Genomic DNA, 15,039 nt, shown 5'->3' with positions numbered 1-15,039 from the left:
CCAATAAACATGCACAGAGGAGTACAGATATAGTTCCTGATCGTCATTTCTCTAATGATTTCATAGATCACTGCCTCTAGAAGAGCTTATATCTATCTATTAGTATTTCTTTTCCATAAAAGACAGGCTAACTAGCAAAAACTTTTATGTTACATGCTTAGGGCTCATTAAAAAATAGTTCCTCATGATTCCTAACTTTTCACTGACAATTAGTTAGATACTCCAGTAGGACCTAAAATTGTAGAAGACTTTATAAATCTTGACAGTAAGCTTTTATTCATAAAATCATAGAATGGTTTGGGTTGGAAGGGACCTTTAAGATCACCTAGTTCCAACCCCCTGCTACAGGCAAGGACACCTTCTTCTAGACCAGGTTGCTCAAAGCCCCATCCAGCCTGGCCTTGAATGCTTCTAGAGAGGGGGAATCCACAATCTCACCGGGCAAACTGTTCCAGTGTCTCAATAGAAGTCTAATCAGTTGATTTATTTTCGCAATGTACCTGTGGTACAGCACTAACGTGCTGTAGTTAAGATCATGTTTCTACCTCCATTTTATACACAGTGAAGAAGGGAGAGGACCTTATAATCAAAAGTGCTAGGTAGAGTTATAACACTTTGAATCTCATCTCAACGCTTCTTCAGACCAGTCTTTCCTAAGTTTAGTATATAGAAGTTCATTATTTTTTCAGTCTCAAGATGGTGACAATAATGTATTCATGATTTTCTAACAGTCATCGCTTCACATAATACGCTGACATCACAGGAATTCTGTGGCAGAGACTTGGATATGTTCCAGTTCTCATGTACAGGCATTTACTTAGCCCTTTTCAATGTTCCTCAAATCCTATGCACAATGTGAGGAAAGTTTTTAGGGGGGAAATAAATATGAGTGATCATTAACTAAGAACTGTAATAAGAGTCTAAATTGGCACAGAAAACCTTAATTGTGACACTTCAATTTTTAAATACTTGACTTGGAAGTCCTATTATTCTCTTAATATAGTTTTTGGGAATGCGAGCATTTAAACACATTGTATATATAAATTTTCATGAAGGGCGAATTCTCCCCTTCTGCTGCCTTCATATTTCTTCTTTTAATGAGTCATTAGAAGGTTCAACTCTCTGGATTCATAGCACATCTTCTACAATTTGGCTTATGAGTAGATGTCTTGTTGGCAGAAGACAGCACCTGCCAGCTTGGCAGAGGGTTAGAGAGGAGGGGAATAAGGAACTGAGAGGTGAGTAGAAATTAGTGCATTTCACATAAATTGACTGCATAGACAATCTTAGGTTCACAAGTAGCAAATGCAAATTCTCTGGAGAAGTGTGTTCCAAGATTTGCCTCTTGAAACATTTGCCTCTCTTATTCTCAATCCTCCTCATGTCCTTTTATCCCTTTCCTATCTACTTTTGTCTTATCTGCTTTACAGGATTTCTGCGTGCTCATGGCTTCTTAACTATTGAATCCTAGTTGCTTCATTAGTTACAATAATGATGCTCCACTGGCAGAATCCTTCTTTCCTGATTTTACCCTTCCTTCCCTGTGCATTTTTTACCTTCCTTTTCCCCTTAACTCCTTCTTTGGCTGCATCTCTACATTAGTCCTCCACACTTTAGATCTTGATTTTAACACTTCTGTCCTTTCTTCACCCACCTCCCCTCGTCAATAGAGTACAACTTCTCCTTTTATTCTGCTCCTCTCCACTTGATTTCCATTTGTTTCTCCCTGCTGCCCACAGGCAGCCTCCCATCTCCCAGCTCTGGGACACAGCCACAATCAGCAGCACAGAGCAGATGTTGGTGGGGTTGTCCTCCTCATACTGTACCAACGGGTGGGTGAGATCAGAGAAATGAGAACAAGTTCGGTATGTGGGAGTTGAATACCACATTTGATCTATGAAAGGGTGGGGATAATCAATGCATATTGATTCACCTGGGAATTTAGTGGCAAACTCTGAACAGATATCCAGGGAGAGCAAGAGTGAACAGAAATGTTAATTACTCTGCTAATTATGTGTAGATTTTCCTAGGAGATGGCAAAAAAAAATAATCAAAAACCATATACCTTGGCACAGAACCACTACCCTGTCAAATTTTGAGTCCCTGCTTCAAGTTGTAGTGACACTAAAATATTCTCAAAAAAGAGTATGGTAGATTTTGTTCTTAATACTTAAATATGAGCAAAATATTTTTCCCTTTAATGACTTCAGTGAAACAGTTGAGTCATCCTAACCGAAAGTTCCCCAGACTTCTGCTTGAGGTGGGCACCAGCGTGGAAAATTTTTCTCCTCTACTATTATTTTGGCTAATGTAAAAGCAACAGAATGTGAAACATTCCTGTTGGATGTGGTGGTGGTTTCACCCTGGTGGCAGCTAATTTCCACCACACTGTTCTTTCCTCCTCAAAAGGAAGATGAGGACAACGTTCAATGGAAAAAGCTCAAGTGTTTAGATAAGGGAGATCAGTCCCCATTTACCATCACGGATACAGCAGATTCAGTGTAGGGAGATCAATATAATTTATTGCCTGTTGCTGACAGACTAGAGCAGTGAGTACTAAAAACCACCTGAAAATATCTTCCATCCCCATCTATCCTTTTCTACTTCCTCCCCCAGTACAGGGGAACAGGGAATGGGGGCTGCTGTCAGCCCATGATGCTTCATCTCTGCCTCTCCTCTGCTCCACATGTCCTCCCACAGATGCCATCCTGCCCAAACTGATCCCATGCGGGTTTCCCATGGACTGCAGCTCTCCCAGCTCTGCTCACTGAGGCCATCATTGAAGCCCAGTTCTACCAAAACCTTGCCACATAAACCCAATTCAGTCATCTTGTATGTCTTTAAAAACAGGCTGATGCTACCTGTACGATGCATTACTGAACATGGAATTTGGGTTCTTTAAAGACACTTAATGCTGAGTATTCAAAATTTCATTCTCTGATTGGGAAGAAACACATGTTGCAACTACACTTTGCTAGGCAAGAAAATATTTTTTTATAAAGGGTTTTGTTGTTGTTGTTGTGGTTGGTTGGTTGGTTGGTTTTTATTCTGCATCCATTGTTTTCTGTCTGGGTTGATTTGGAAATACCTGGGGCATACCATTGCCCAGTTATGTTCCACAGATAAACATTCCTGATTTTAAATTGTCAGAAATTGCATTCCTTGGTTCAAGACTGAAGACTGGTTGCATTTTATGAAAACAAAACAAAAAAAAAAAAAACAAAAACAAAAAACAAAAAACAAAAAAAACCTGTAATACAAATTACAAGTAAGTGCTGAATTTCATATTTACAAAAAAACAACACTAAGATTACAACAGCTAGATTTTGTAACTAAGCATATGAAACTCTAATAATTAATTAAGAATTAAGAATTTACTGAGAAGACATGCACAAGAAATTAGGCAGGGTATGAATCTTAAAGGTTAACATGCTGTACCTCTGTATTCTTCCTTTGTGCACAGCTAACAGCACGTACAGTCTGTGGCAAGGAGTACTGGGAGCCAGCTAAGAGCCAGCGACAATGTCTTTAAACTGCTGGGCACTTCATACTCGACTTGGAGCCTGTAAGGTGAACTGCAGAGCACTGGCATGCCTCTTGGTCTTTGCAGTGAGTGTCAGTGGCAGTGCCCCAGGGATGTGTCCAACAGCCTGCATCTGTGCCAGCGATATTGTAAGCTGCACCAATAAGAACCTCTCTCGGGTGCCAGGAAATCTCTATAGAAGTATGAAAAGGCTGGATCTGAGTTATAACAGAATTGGATTCTTAGAGCCTGAATGGGTCCCAGTGCTGTTTGAGAAGCTGAACACTTTAATAATCAATCATAACAGCATTAGCAGCATTATCACTGGAAGCTTTTCCACAACCCCAAACCTGAAGTACCTAGACTTGTCGTCCAACAGCCTGAAGACACTGGGCAGCCCTGTATTTCAGGAGCTGGGGGCCCTGGAAGTTCTTCTGCTTTACAACAATCAGATAACGCATATAGAGTCTTCAGCCTTTGGAGGACTGTACAGATTACAGAAACTGTATTTAAGCTATAACTTGCTCTTGCATTTCCCATTGGACCTGTTTGTTGGAAAGCACAAGCTGACAGAACTCCTATTGATGGACATTTCCTTTAATCACATCCAGTCGATACCTATTCAGCGCCTGAGTTCAGTGCCAGCCAAACATCTTAGCGGAGTTTATCTTCACGGCAACCCATTTCATTGTGACTGCACACTGCACTCCATGCTCATCTTCTGGTATCAAAGGCACTTCAGCTCTGTGGTGGACTTCAAAAGTGAGTACACCTGTTTATTGCGATCCGATCCAAGAGGTTACAACAAACAGCCTTTACTGCATGACAACTTTCTCAACTGCTCTGAAAGCACCATCAACAGCTCTTTTCAAGCCTTTGGATTTATTCATGATGCCCAGGTGGGTGACAGGCTGATCGTTCACTGTGACAGCAGAATCAGCGATGCAGGCACACACTTCGTTTGGGTTAGTCCAGAGAATAAATTGCTGGAGCCAGACATGGAGACCAACAAATTTAGGGTGTTTCATAATGGGAGCCTGGAGATAATTGATGCCCAGCTAGAGGACTCTGGGCTGTACTCCTGCACTGCAATAAATAAGAAAAGACTATTAAATGAAACCATAGAGGTTAGAATAAATGTCAGCAATTTCACAGTTAACAGGCCTCATGCTCATGAAGCATTTAATACAGCTTTTACCACCCTTGCTGCCTGCGTAGCCAGTATTGTTTTAGTACTGCTTTATCTCTACCTGACCCCCTGTCCGTGTCAATGTAAGACGAAGAGGAGGAAGAGGAAGCTGAACCAAAGCAGTGCCCACACATCCATACTGAACTCCACACCGCCCCAAGAGCTGCCTGCTGATGAGAAGAAGGCCAGCACTGGCAAACGAGTGGTTTTTCTGGAACCCGTACATGAACCAAAACACAGTCAGAATGGGAAAGTAAAACTGTTTCCTAATGACAATGTCATTGCTGAGAGTATCTTAAAAACTACTCGAACAAAATCCGACTCTGATTCTGTCAACTCTGTGTTCTCAGATACACCTTTCATGCCATCAACTTAGTTTGCTGCCTGTATTTGTATTGTGCCGTTATATTTCTGAATACCTCCTTTGCTTGTAGCAACTATCAGGAAAAAGAAATAAAGAGAGAAACTATCAGGAAAAAGAAATAAAGAGAGAAAATGTTTTAAAAAAAGCATCTATTGTCTGTTCTTGAGCTTCGACTCCTCTGTTTGTGATTACAAGTGAAACCTTGCTTGAGAAAAGCCAACAGCATGGCATTGACGTGAGTATTTTCAGTGCAATCCTAGGCTTGCCTATTAATCTCTGGGACACACACAGCCATCTCTCATCCACAGTTAGTGCTGCTTCCAGTGCATACAGCCTCGGAGCAGAGGCTGACCCCACACAAGGCTCACAGTTGTTCTGAGCATCCTGCTCATCTACAGGGACCACATGAGCAAACTTAGGTGGCTATGGAGGAAAGTGTGTAGCTTTCCTCAAGTTCCTCTTACAGGCCCACTTTAAAATCATTGAGGAAATGTGTTTTCCAAGACTGATCTGAACAAAAAGATTAGACTTGCTCTCAGGATGCCTAGCAGTACAGGATAAATATTTATGGCCGTCACCATATTTGCCAATAACTGTTTGAAACCCTTAAGGGGAGGGGATGTTGTATTCATTTTACTTACAACTTAATCGAGGAATTACTCATGAAAACTGCTTATATTGGTTTTTAAATATATGCATGAAAAAACTGGTGAAAGTTAACTTGCTATATTTTAGTTGTATTAGTAGAGGAATAAAAGTTGTCAGTTATTAGAACTCAAGCTAATCATCAGGAACTCATTAAGCTGTAATAACCTGATTGCTTGTTATCAGTTGTCCTATCCCGCACTGCTCACAGTATGCATGGTGTCACATACGGTGAACAAGCTTGCCACTGTCCCCAGGGCTCCTGCTTCATCTTAGGAGTGGGTCACTACTGCTTAGAGATAATTTCGCAGTGTGAGGGTAGAATCTCATTTTATTTTTTCATTGTGCAGCTTTCCATCAATTTCACAAAATTTGCTTCCCTGATTATTTATTTATTTTACTGAAGGGGGAAATGCACTCTTTTGATACATTTCTTTATATTACAGAATAATTTTCTCACAGTGAATTCAGAAAGTGTGGTTTTTCTCTAGACTTGGCCCTGTCTTATATGTACTGCTTCTCTCCTTGCCCAGATGCATCACTGCCAAAGTTTATGAACCCAGTAAAATTATCCCAGGTTGATCATGCAGCACTGGTTATGTGAAGTGTTATGTTATTGTAAAGAATATACTGTTATCATTGCAATTTCCATTTTTTATTTAAAGTTTGCTTACCTTTGGACTGGGCAGGACTTTGCCTGTTTTTCTTGCATTGAATGCTGCCAACTTCAAAGGAGTTTTACAAAGAATTACAGCTTGCTAAAGAAAATTGAAGTGTGTCTGACTCATTATGACTTTGGGGAATGTACTGAAGTGGAAAAGGATGAACAAAATCAGTCAAAGGACCATATGACATGGCAACTGTAATTTATTCTTCTGACACTTACCGTAATATTCACTTGCATTTTTTGTGATTTCCTTTGAGAGGCGTGTCATCATGCTCAAGCTTACATTCATCCTAGCCAAAGCTATTAGCAATTGATTTGTTATGGAGAAGTCCTGTGTAGCTAATTGTCTGAAAGCAAGCAGGCTGGAAAACAGTTTAGATCAGGAAATGTTATTGCTGTGATGTGCACAATGTACGTGGAAGTAAAGAACTGCAAGAGATTTTGATTCAGCTATTCAGGGAAATGTAAGATGGAAATTCTTTTTCCAGGAGCAGAATAATGTGTATTTAGAAGAGAAAGATCATCACGGTTTGGGTCTTTTACTTATACATTTATCTACATAAATTTAAAACAGCTTCTGCTATTGAGTAGTGTTTTTTATCTGCTTATGGACATTAACACAAAATCAGAAAGTTTACATGTAAGGTCTGATGTAAAAAAACATTGATTATCTTCACTGAAATCAGAGATATAATTTGGCCATCTGTTGATGAGGGAAAGTCCTGACTTTTAAGACCCTGTCTCCTTCTCAAGGTTATTGTGAAGACTTTAAATAAGCTGCATGATCTGCTGCTGTGCTCTCCAATTCATGCAAAGAGGGGACCACGGGACAGGGCTGAAACTATGAAGAGACAGAGCAGGAAACTGAGGCAAATATTCCTAGGGAAAGCTGAGCATATCAGTTACAGCTCTGGGCAGATGTTATGATCTGTTGTCATACATAACATTAATTGACCTGGATTTCTGTGTTTACAAGAGCTCTGATGGTCAATTCCAAGTTGGCCTGGAAAAGCAAGCAGCCTGGTGCCTGTGTGGCTGCTTGCCAGCTCTGCTTCTCTCCTCTGCGGCTGGGCTGGGCATATGACCGCCCCCCCACTCATGTGACAGTGACACTGCCTTGAACTAACGCAGCTTTTAGAAACTCCAGATAATCTTAAAAATAAAATAAAATTTTTTTTTTTTTAAAAAAAAGGAGAGATCCCAAGAGTATCAGGTTTTGTGGGATCAGAGCAATGCTGTCAGATGACTGGAGCAGAGTGTTGATCTGGGCAGTGGGTATTTGCTCTCATTAATTGGCTGTATTTCAGTGACTGCTTCACAGTGCTCAGAGTTGCAATTGTGAATATGAGCAAGGTGGTAGAACTGAAGCCTTTGGAGAAGGTGTCCTACCACCTTGCCTTCCCATTAGTCCTTGTCTTGGTTTTCATGTCACAGCTTCCAGCAAACACCAAAGAGCTGAAGGACATTTTTAATGCAGGGTGAGATCACTTCTGCAAGGTGTTGACTGCTCCTCCTGACCTCAGTAAGGCTAAGTATCTGATGGTGACCACCTCACAAAATGTAATGAATGTCTGCCCCTCAACTGTATGTAACAGTTACCAATGGAGCTGGAAGTTGAGGGAGTCCCGGAGTGCTTTCCTGACACCAGCCCTTCATCTATTGTTGGTTATGACAGCCAGTGCCATGTCCTTGCAGCCAGATGTTCACCACTAGCTTATTGGGTAAACAGTGCTCTGTGCTGTCTATCATCTCGTTAATGCTTTTTTTAAAAAAAATAGATTTCTAAGGATTGCTAATGATGGTGTCAAAAAACTAACTTACAGCTCATTTTTCTGAACAAGCAAAATCTTAGGCCAAACTGTAATTAAAGCATAAATTTTCATTAAGGATAGCACAAGTTTATTCATATTATAGTAAATCAAACTCCTACAAGGTGCTTTTTTATCTTGACTGTAGCATGTGTATTCCTAATAACCTCTGCTGTCCTTGAATTGATGGGAAATAAACTTGATCTTGAAGGAAGCAGAGCCAAAGTGTGCCATTATGGCCTTCTCTAAAGTAATTCAGAAGTGACTATTATCTTTGGATAACCACCAGCCATCCCTGCCAGCACACTTCTCTTTTTAGTGAGACTGGGGGTATTAAAGGCTGATCTTTCACCATTTGGCTATGGCAGATGCAGGAACCATTTCCAACCTGGTCCTTAATTGTTTTCTGTGTTAAGATTGTCTTGCTGAAGATAGCTTCTGGACCTGCCACCAAGTTGCTGGATCAATTTAATTGATATATCCAAACAGCTGTTTCCAAATAGCTTCTAAATTATAAGAATTGGCCATAGTAGCTTTTAAGAAGACAGGATATGCTTTTCATTTATGAAAATATATATATTTTTTCAGCAATTAAGATATTACTTTTTTTTTTTTTTTAAATAATGCTTGAATTATTACATATGGAGTGAAAGAGAAGAGTGCATCAGAATTACAGAATCATGTAACTGAGGGAGTTGGAAAGGACCTCAAAAGATTATTGAGTGCAGTGCCCTTGCTAAGGCAGATACCCCACAGTAGTGCATGTTGAAATCATTTTTGTATGTTTCCACTATTTTTATGTTTTGTCATTAGTCCGGTGGGGCTCAGATATGGATAAAAATGGAAATGTGAGAATTAGGTGATGAGATCAAGAAATCATTTTGTTCAAAGTTCAATTCATATTTTTATAAGGGCTAATATCTGAGTTCTTATCTTCAGTGGGTGCATTACAGAAATCATAAAATTAAGTGCTTTATAAGTTTGCCTAAATACAGTTTTGGGGTTTGTTTTTTTTTTTGGTATTTTGGAGAGTCTTGATCTGAAAGTGATCCATACAAAATTAAAGTGCAAGAGTATCGGTGTTTGTTTCTGAAGAAAAGATACCCCAGCCTTGCTGAAGAGATCATGTCATAGATAGAGGACTGTCTTCCTTGGTATAAATCTCTAATTTTAATATTAAACAGATGCAATGGAGAAAATCTTATTTCCTTTTGAATTACTGTTTTATGCTCTCGTTTTCTTAGGTAGATCTTTTTCCCTCACAAATATGTCTTCCATCCTTTTGCAGAATAACATAATCAACTGGAGTAAATACTTTCTCTTTTACTTCTCCTGATGAAGTAAACTACATTTGGTAGGGGAGGAGAAGGTGGTCAAGAACGGTAGAGTCAGTTTGATGACACACAGATATCAGGAAAAGTCATTTGTTGATTATTTTCTTTGATCAAGCATGAAATTAACCAGGTATAGACATGCTTTTGTTAATTTAACTGAAATTTTCTGTCGCATTTGACTGACTTAATATGATGAGCACATACAGCTCTTTATTTTTTAATTTCTATTTTTTAAAGAAGTAACGTTATTCACACAACTTTTTTTTGCATCAAATTAAACTGATTTTAAAACAGACAATAATGTGAGAGAACTCTGTTAGCATAAAGCAAATCTGGTATACAGAGAAGCTGTCCAGCCAGCATGAACATTTCTGAGGACAGCTCAGAATCATCTCAAAGTAGCTCTTTGGCAAGCTAGAGCCAAATTGCATCATGCAGACCTTTCCTAGACAAGCAGGAAGATTTCCTAGACAAGCTTTCTTTAATCAGATTAGCTCAATCAACAAACTCAATTGAAATCTTCATTTAGCTCTACCACAGATTGCCTTCCCAGTTTGGTGCCTTTATCCGCACTTTGGAGCTATGCTTGGAGCACTACAGCTGCTGCTGTGTCCATCCCTACTGGAGAGCTTAGGAGAGGGGAAGAGCAGTGAGAAAAGAATGAATGCGCGTGTTCAAGAGCTACCAGCTTATTTCCTCAAAGGTTAATAGCCAGTGGAGTCTAAAACCGAAATGCTCACCCGAACAAAAGAAACCTTAGACAGCTGTTCCAGAAGGGGGTTGGGGCTCTGATGTGTGCTCCTGCACAGCACAGAGCCTCCATGAGTGTAAACACTGCCCTCTGCTTAAGTCACAATGTCCTTCCACAGCAACAAAAGGATTTCTATCACTTTCCCTGGTAGCGGAGGTGCTGCTGGCAATAATGTGCCACAAAATAAATTAACTGAGATAAGCACCACTGTTGCCTGGAGCAGCTCAATTAGCCTTTTGCACTTGGAGCAAAGGGTTTTACAGCACTAGGTAGAGCTCAGACCGGACTGACTTTTGTCCTCTTTGCTCTTTTTAACTGGTGCTAGAATCAGTAGTAACTGCTGTTTTTGTTGTATTTTTAAAAAACTGAGTATTTAAAACAAATAGGCAGCCAGTGGTTGCCTAACTCTCAGTGGGAAGGAAACAAAGCTGTCTTTCTGCTTGATTTTAGTGCCAGAACAGAGGTTCTCTCGGGCTGAAGCCATGTAGAGAGCAGTGTTGGTCTGGCATTAACTACTGCTGCTAGCGTTCTCAAGCTTGTCAGTCAGGGCTGACTCCTGTTGATGGTGTTTATCAAAAGAGCAGAGGGTATACTTGCTTCACTGATGTTGTTTGTTAAAGCAGAAATTAAAATATTTGAGCTATTGCCTGAAATCCCTTCAAACAATTTTTAAATAAATATTTATGAGATCAAGTGAATGACATTAGTTGTTGCAGTCCTACATATTTATACAGATTTGTAATTTTCGAATGCGAGAACTTGCCGTTGATTTCATCTCCTTTCTTTTTTGTCCATATGCTGAAGAGATGGCTGATCTATTTTTCCAAGCATCTGCTTCCCCTCTCCCCTGTTTATTTTCAAGCACAGATAATCACTGCATACAATTTGAGCAAAATGATCATGTTGCAGTGAATGGAATCCATGATCCATATGTACTGTAGAGATAAGCTGATTTGTTGAGTATGCTGTCCTGTATATCATTTCACATTTTAAAAATATATTTAGATATGCTGCTATTACTGTTGCTACATTTGTGGTGTATAACTTTCTTAAGGTTTCTAGCCCACTACAGAAAAAGAAAATACAGAAAAATATCAGAAATCATTGCATCTAATAAAAACAGTCATTTTTGTCATTTAATGCTCTAATGTTTTTGTCTTTTAGCAGTCTCAGCTATTAATTTGCACCTAGTGCAGACTCAGCCTGGTTTTCATCAACACCTACTTCCTATCAGTTGTGAAAACAGGCTTCTTCCCTTAACCTAGATAGGCAAACACATTTTTTTTTCTGAATAACAGTACTTTAGCCCATGTACAGAAGGTCTGTCAGAAAATTTTGTCCTGGATGAAGTAAATTTCTGATATAAGAAATGTTGCAGGTATGTAGAATGTACTTGTCATCATTTATTCTCTGAGAATTTTGTTATAGTTAGCATGTTGAGATTACCATTTTGTACTAGAGAAAATGTATTCATTGGTTCTCCATCTGTAAAATTGCCACTGTGAAGTGTTGTTTTCTGTATGTAGACTCCTTTGATAAATTCCTAACTCAATCATGCTTGTCACTGCATGTAAGTGCCTGGGGATGATAAGAGTGCATGTGGCCAGACCCCATTCTTTCCATGTGGGGAGAAATTGTTGGAAAGCAAGCCAGAAGGAGCAATATACTGTTTACTCGGAGTGCTCATGTTGATTTATAATTGTTTCCTAATAAAGAAATGTAACAGAAAGAAGCTTTTAAATTCTCATAATCGTCATAATACGTGGTTATAAAAGTACCCCATCATTACCATGCAATTTTCATATTCTTCAAAACTTTGAGTAGATCTCTCTCTGTCTTGTGTATACAACAGTATCACGCAGTCTAAAGGGCAGGACGTACGAGGTGCAGAGCTGAGGTCCCTGGTCCCTCGTCCCTTTTGCTCAGCCCAGAGCAAAAGGAGCAGAGGGGAGGCGTCGTGGCAGCTGCAGCTCCTCACAGGGAGCGGAGGGGCAGCGCTGAGCTCTGCTCTGTGTGACAGCCACAGGGACCGAGGGAACTGTGTGGAGCTGCACCAGGGGACGGGCAGGGTGGGTTTACAAAAATTTTATTCACCATTGAGTGGTTAGGCCTTGGAACAGGCTTCCCAGGGCAGCTGTGGTCATGGCCCCAAACTGCCAGAGTTCAAGGACTATCTGGACAACGGTCTCAAAGCAAAGGGTTGGAATTTGGGGTCGTCCTGTGTGGAGCCAGGAGCTGAACTTGATGATTCTTATAGGTCCCTTCCAACTCAGTGTATTCTATAACATCAGGTTAGTCCTATGCAAAAATACTGTATTCTCTAGGAATAATATATTTCCCATAACTCTTCTACAGGCCTGGCACAGTAAGACGTAAGCATTCCAAAGTGTATGTTCAGATATTACAGAGAATCCCAAATTACATTATTTGCCATTATCAGTGCGAATATATCCCCTGCTGCACTATTAAGGATGCTATTCATCAGGGTGATGTGTGTGAGCCCTCTTTCTTAGTAAAATTGTGTTTAATAGGCAGAGTGAAGTCTAGTGCTCAAAGGCAGCCCTGTTCCCTTATGGCCCAGAAGCAGTGAGCTCCTCCAATTCCTCATGTTGATCATTCCAGTCTTTGAAAATAGAAATATCATAGAGAGACCTTTTTGCCAGAGAAAATGCTGCCCTTTGAATTAAAGGTGTGAAAATAACATGCAGGAATCAGATATGAAAACTGGAAAGTAAAAGCAGTACCTAAACCTCACAAGGGATGCAGGCTTTTGAAAATATCTTAATACTGCCTTAATGAATTTCTCCTGGATACCAAATGAAGACTATTTGTCTCAATAATGCAGGTGCAGATCATTTAATCCTGCAAATGAGAAGACATTCTAGAAAGGAAATACTTTCTGGGTTTTATCCTTAATAGTGAATCATCTCGTGGTTGCAGGCGACTTTTCTCACAGTGGGAAAATGACTGTGAATGAATCCATGATCTCCTTAAGAGGTGGTGGATAACTTGAGTGATTTGTGAGGAATGGCACAGGACTAGTGACTCAGGTATTTCCTTAAGTTTCTGTCTTGCTGAGTAGACTTCTGATTATCTCCTTGCTTGAAAAATAAATAACTTTCAGGAGAGAGGCTTAATTGTTGTCATTAAGGTAGGAGTGTTTAGAATTTTATTTCCTCCTGTGGAAGCTCAAGTAACTAGATTAACTGTGCCCTAAAGACGTAATCTAACATTATTCTACATTATTTATATAGTTTTTATAATTAACATTAACAATATTTAAAGATGTATTCACTAAAGAGTGTGACATTGCAACAGGGTATGTGTGCAGCTATCGGCTTTGCCGAGTAGCATTGCACCCATGTGGTGGGAGAAGAGCTGACACAGTAACAAGGAAATGCATGCACTTGTATGGTGATAATTGAGATATAAAAAAGGTAGAAAATAGATCTCCAGGGTTTCCCAAACAGCCAGTGAGAACACATGTCCTCATGGAAGCCAGAAGAAACACAGCTCTTCTGACTGCTGGCTGTGCTCAGACAGAACAACTGCAGTTGTCACCGGAACTTACAGATGCCACAAAGGTCAGTTGTTCCAACGTGCAAAGTAGAACAAGCCTTATCTTTCTGATAAGGAATACTTTTCTTTCCCAAAGCTTGTGAGAGGAGTTTGATTAGACATACAAGATTTTAAAAAGAAGCTTCATGCAAATGTAGGAAACTGAAAATAATCATTTATTGATCCTCTTATAAAAACCACAGAAATACCATGTAATGGTATTTTAGTAACATCTACTTTATGACACAGAGCATTTCTGTGGAGCTTGATTCATGAACAACTGCAAAATATTTTGGTTTCTTGAGCCAGAAAGCATTACAGTCCATATTATATCCATATTGCATCCACACTGTGGATGTTTTTTGAATATCGCCTGGCAGCAATATAAGTGTTCTTCTTACTTTAAGGAGAAGATACTTTCACAAGTAGTTCCCAGTTTCACAGGTAGTTGGCATTGTTGCCAATATACAATGACTGTATTTTCAAATATATGATGTTACTTACTATAATCGTAACATTTTCACAGAAGTACTCCCCAGCTCTTAGCTCACTTCCATCTGCTTAGGTTTCATCTAGAGTTAAAGAGTATAAATGTTTTCCTCAGGACAGGCAAACTAGGGAAACTAATGTAACTCTAACATCTATACTGAAAGACTCTCCAAAACCTGACATATGAACCCAGAGCACGAAATTTGGCTCTTTGCTGTAATAGCCAGAAAGGAGTCCTGCTGATCAGTGAGGATTTGCCAGGTGACTTTTCCTGGCTGTCAGAAATGCTGATTTTAGCTACAAAGATTGAAGCCTTGTTGCTGAGAAGGAGTGGTCACCTCTCACTGCTCCATTGAGTAGCAATGGTATATTGCTGACACAAAACTGCTGACCCAGCCTTCATTTCCAGCTTTGCTTTTTGCCAGCTCTACTTACTTCTGTAACAACAGCAGAATCTGGAAGTGTTATTTTAAATCTCCATTTCTGCTTTAATTCAGAAATATAACCCAGACTTAACTGCACTGCTCCTTTTTCCTTTATCTCCTCTATATCTCATGAACATTGCTCATAGCTAGACTGAGGTTGAGATGTGCACCCAGCAAGAGAACCGGAGAGGACCTAGGAGATTTAAAGATACCTTCTTACCCCTTAAAAGTCCCTGAAAAGAATAATTTGGAATTATCCAGGTAAGCTCTGGTAACATAGAACATG

General features: G+C 39.7%; 1 protein-coding gene across 1 annotated transcript; it reads left to right on the top strand.

The window, feature by feature from the left end:
* Window positions 1-3,308: 3,308 nt before the first annotated feature.
* On the top strand, window positions 3,309-12,013 carry AMIGO2 (adhesion molecule with Ig like domain 2). The gene has a single exon (XM_042894190.1). It carries the CDS (start codon window positions 3,523-3,525, stop codon window positions 5,086-5,088), a length of 1,566 nt encoding a protein of 521 aa, XP_042750124.1. The 5' UTR covers window positions 3,309-3,522; the 3' UTR covers window positions 5,089-12,013.
* The last annotated feature ends 3,026 nt before the right edge of the window (window positions 12,014-15,039 follow it).

This window comes from Lagopus leucura, unplaced genomic scaffold (genome assembly GCF_019238085.1).
Source record: "Lagopus leucura isolate 7727_CA_CO unplaced genomic scaffold, USGS_WTPT01 35875-0_obj-0_obj, whole genome shotgun sequence".
Lineage (NCBI taxonomy): Eukaryota > Metazoa > Chordata > Aves > Galliformes > Phasianidae > Lagopus > Lagopus leucura.
This window is presented reverse-complemented; position numbering and strand designations above follow the sequence as displayed.

What these genes read in the sequence shown, in the direction of transcription:
- AMIGO2 (XM_042894190.1), top strand. Translation starts at nt 3,523, where the DNA reads ATGTCTTTAAACTGCTGGGCACTTCATACTCGACTTGGAGCCTGTAAG.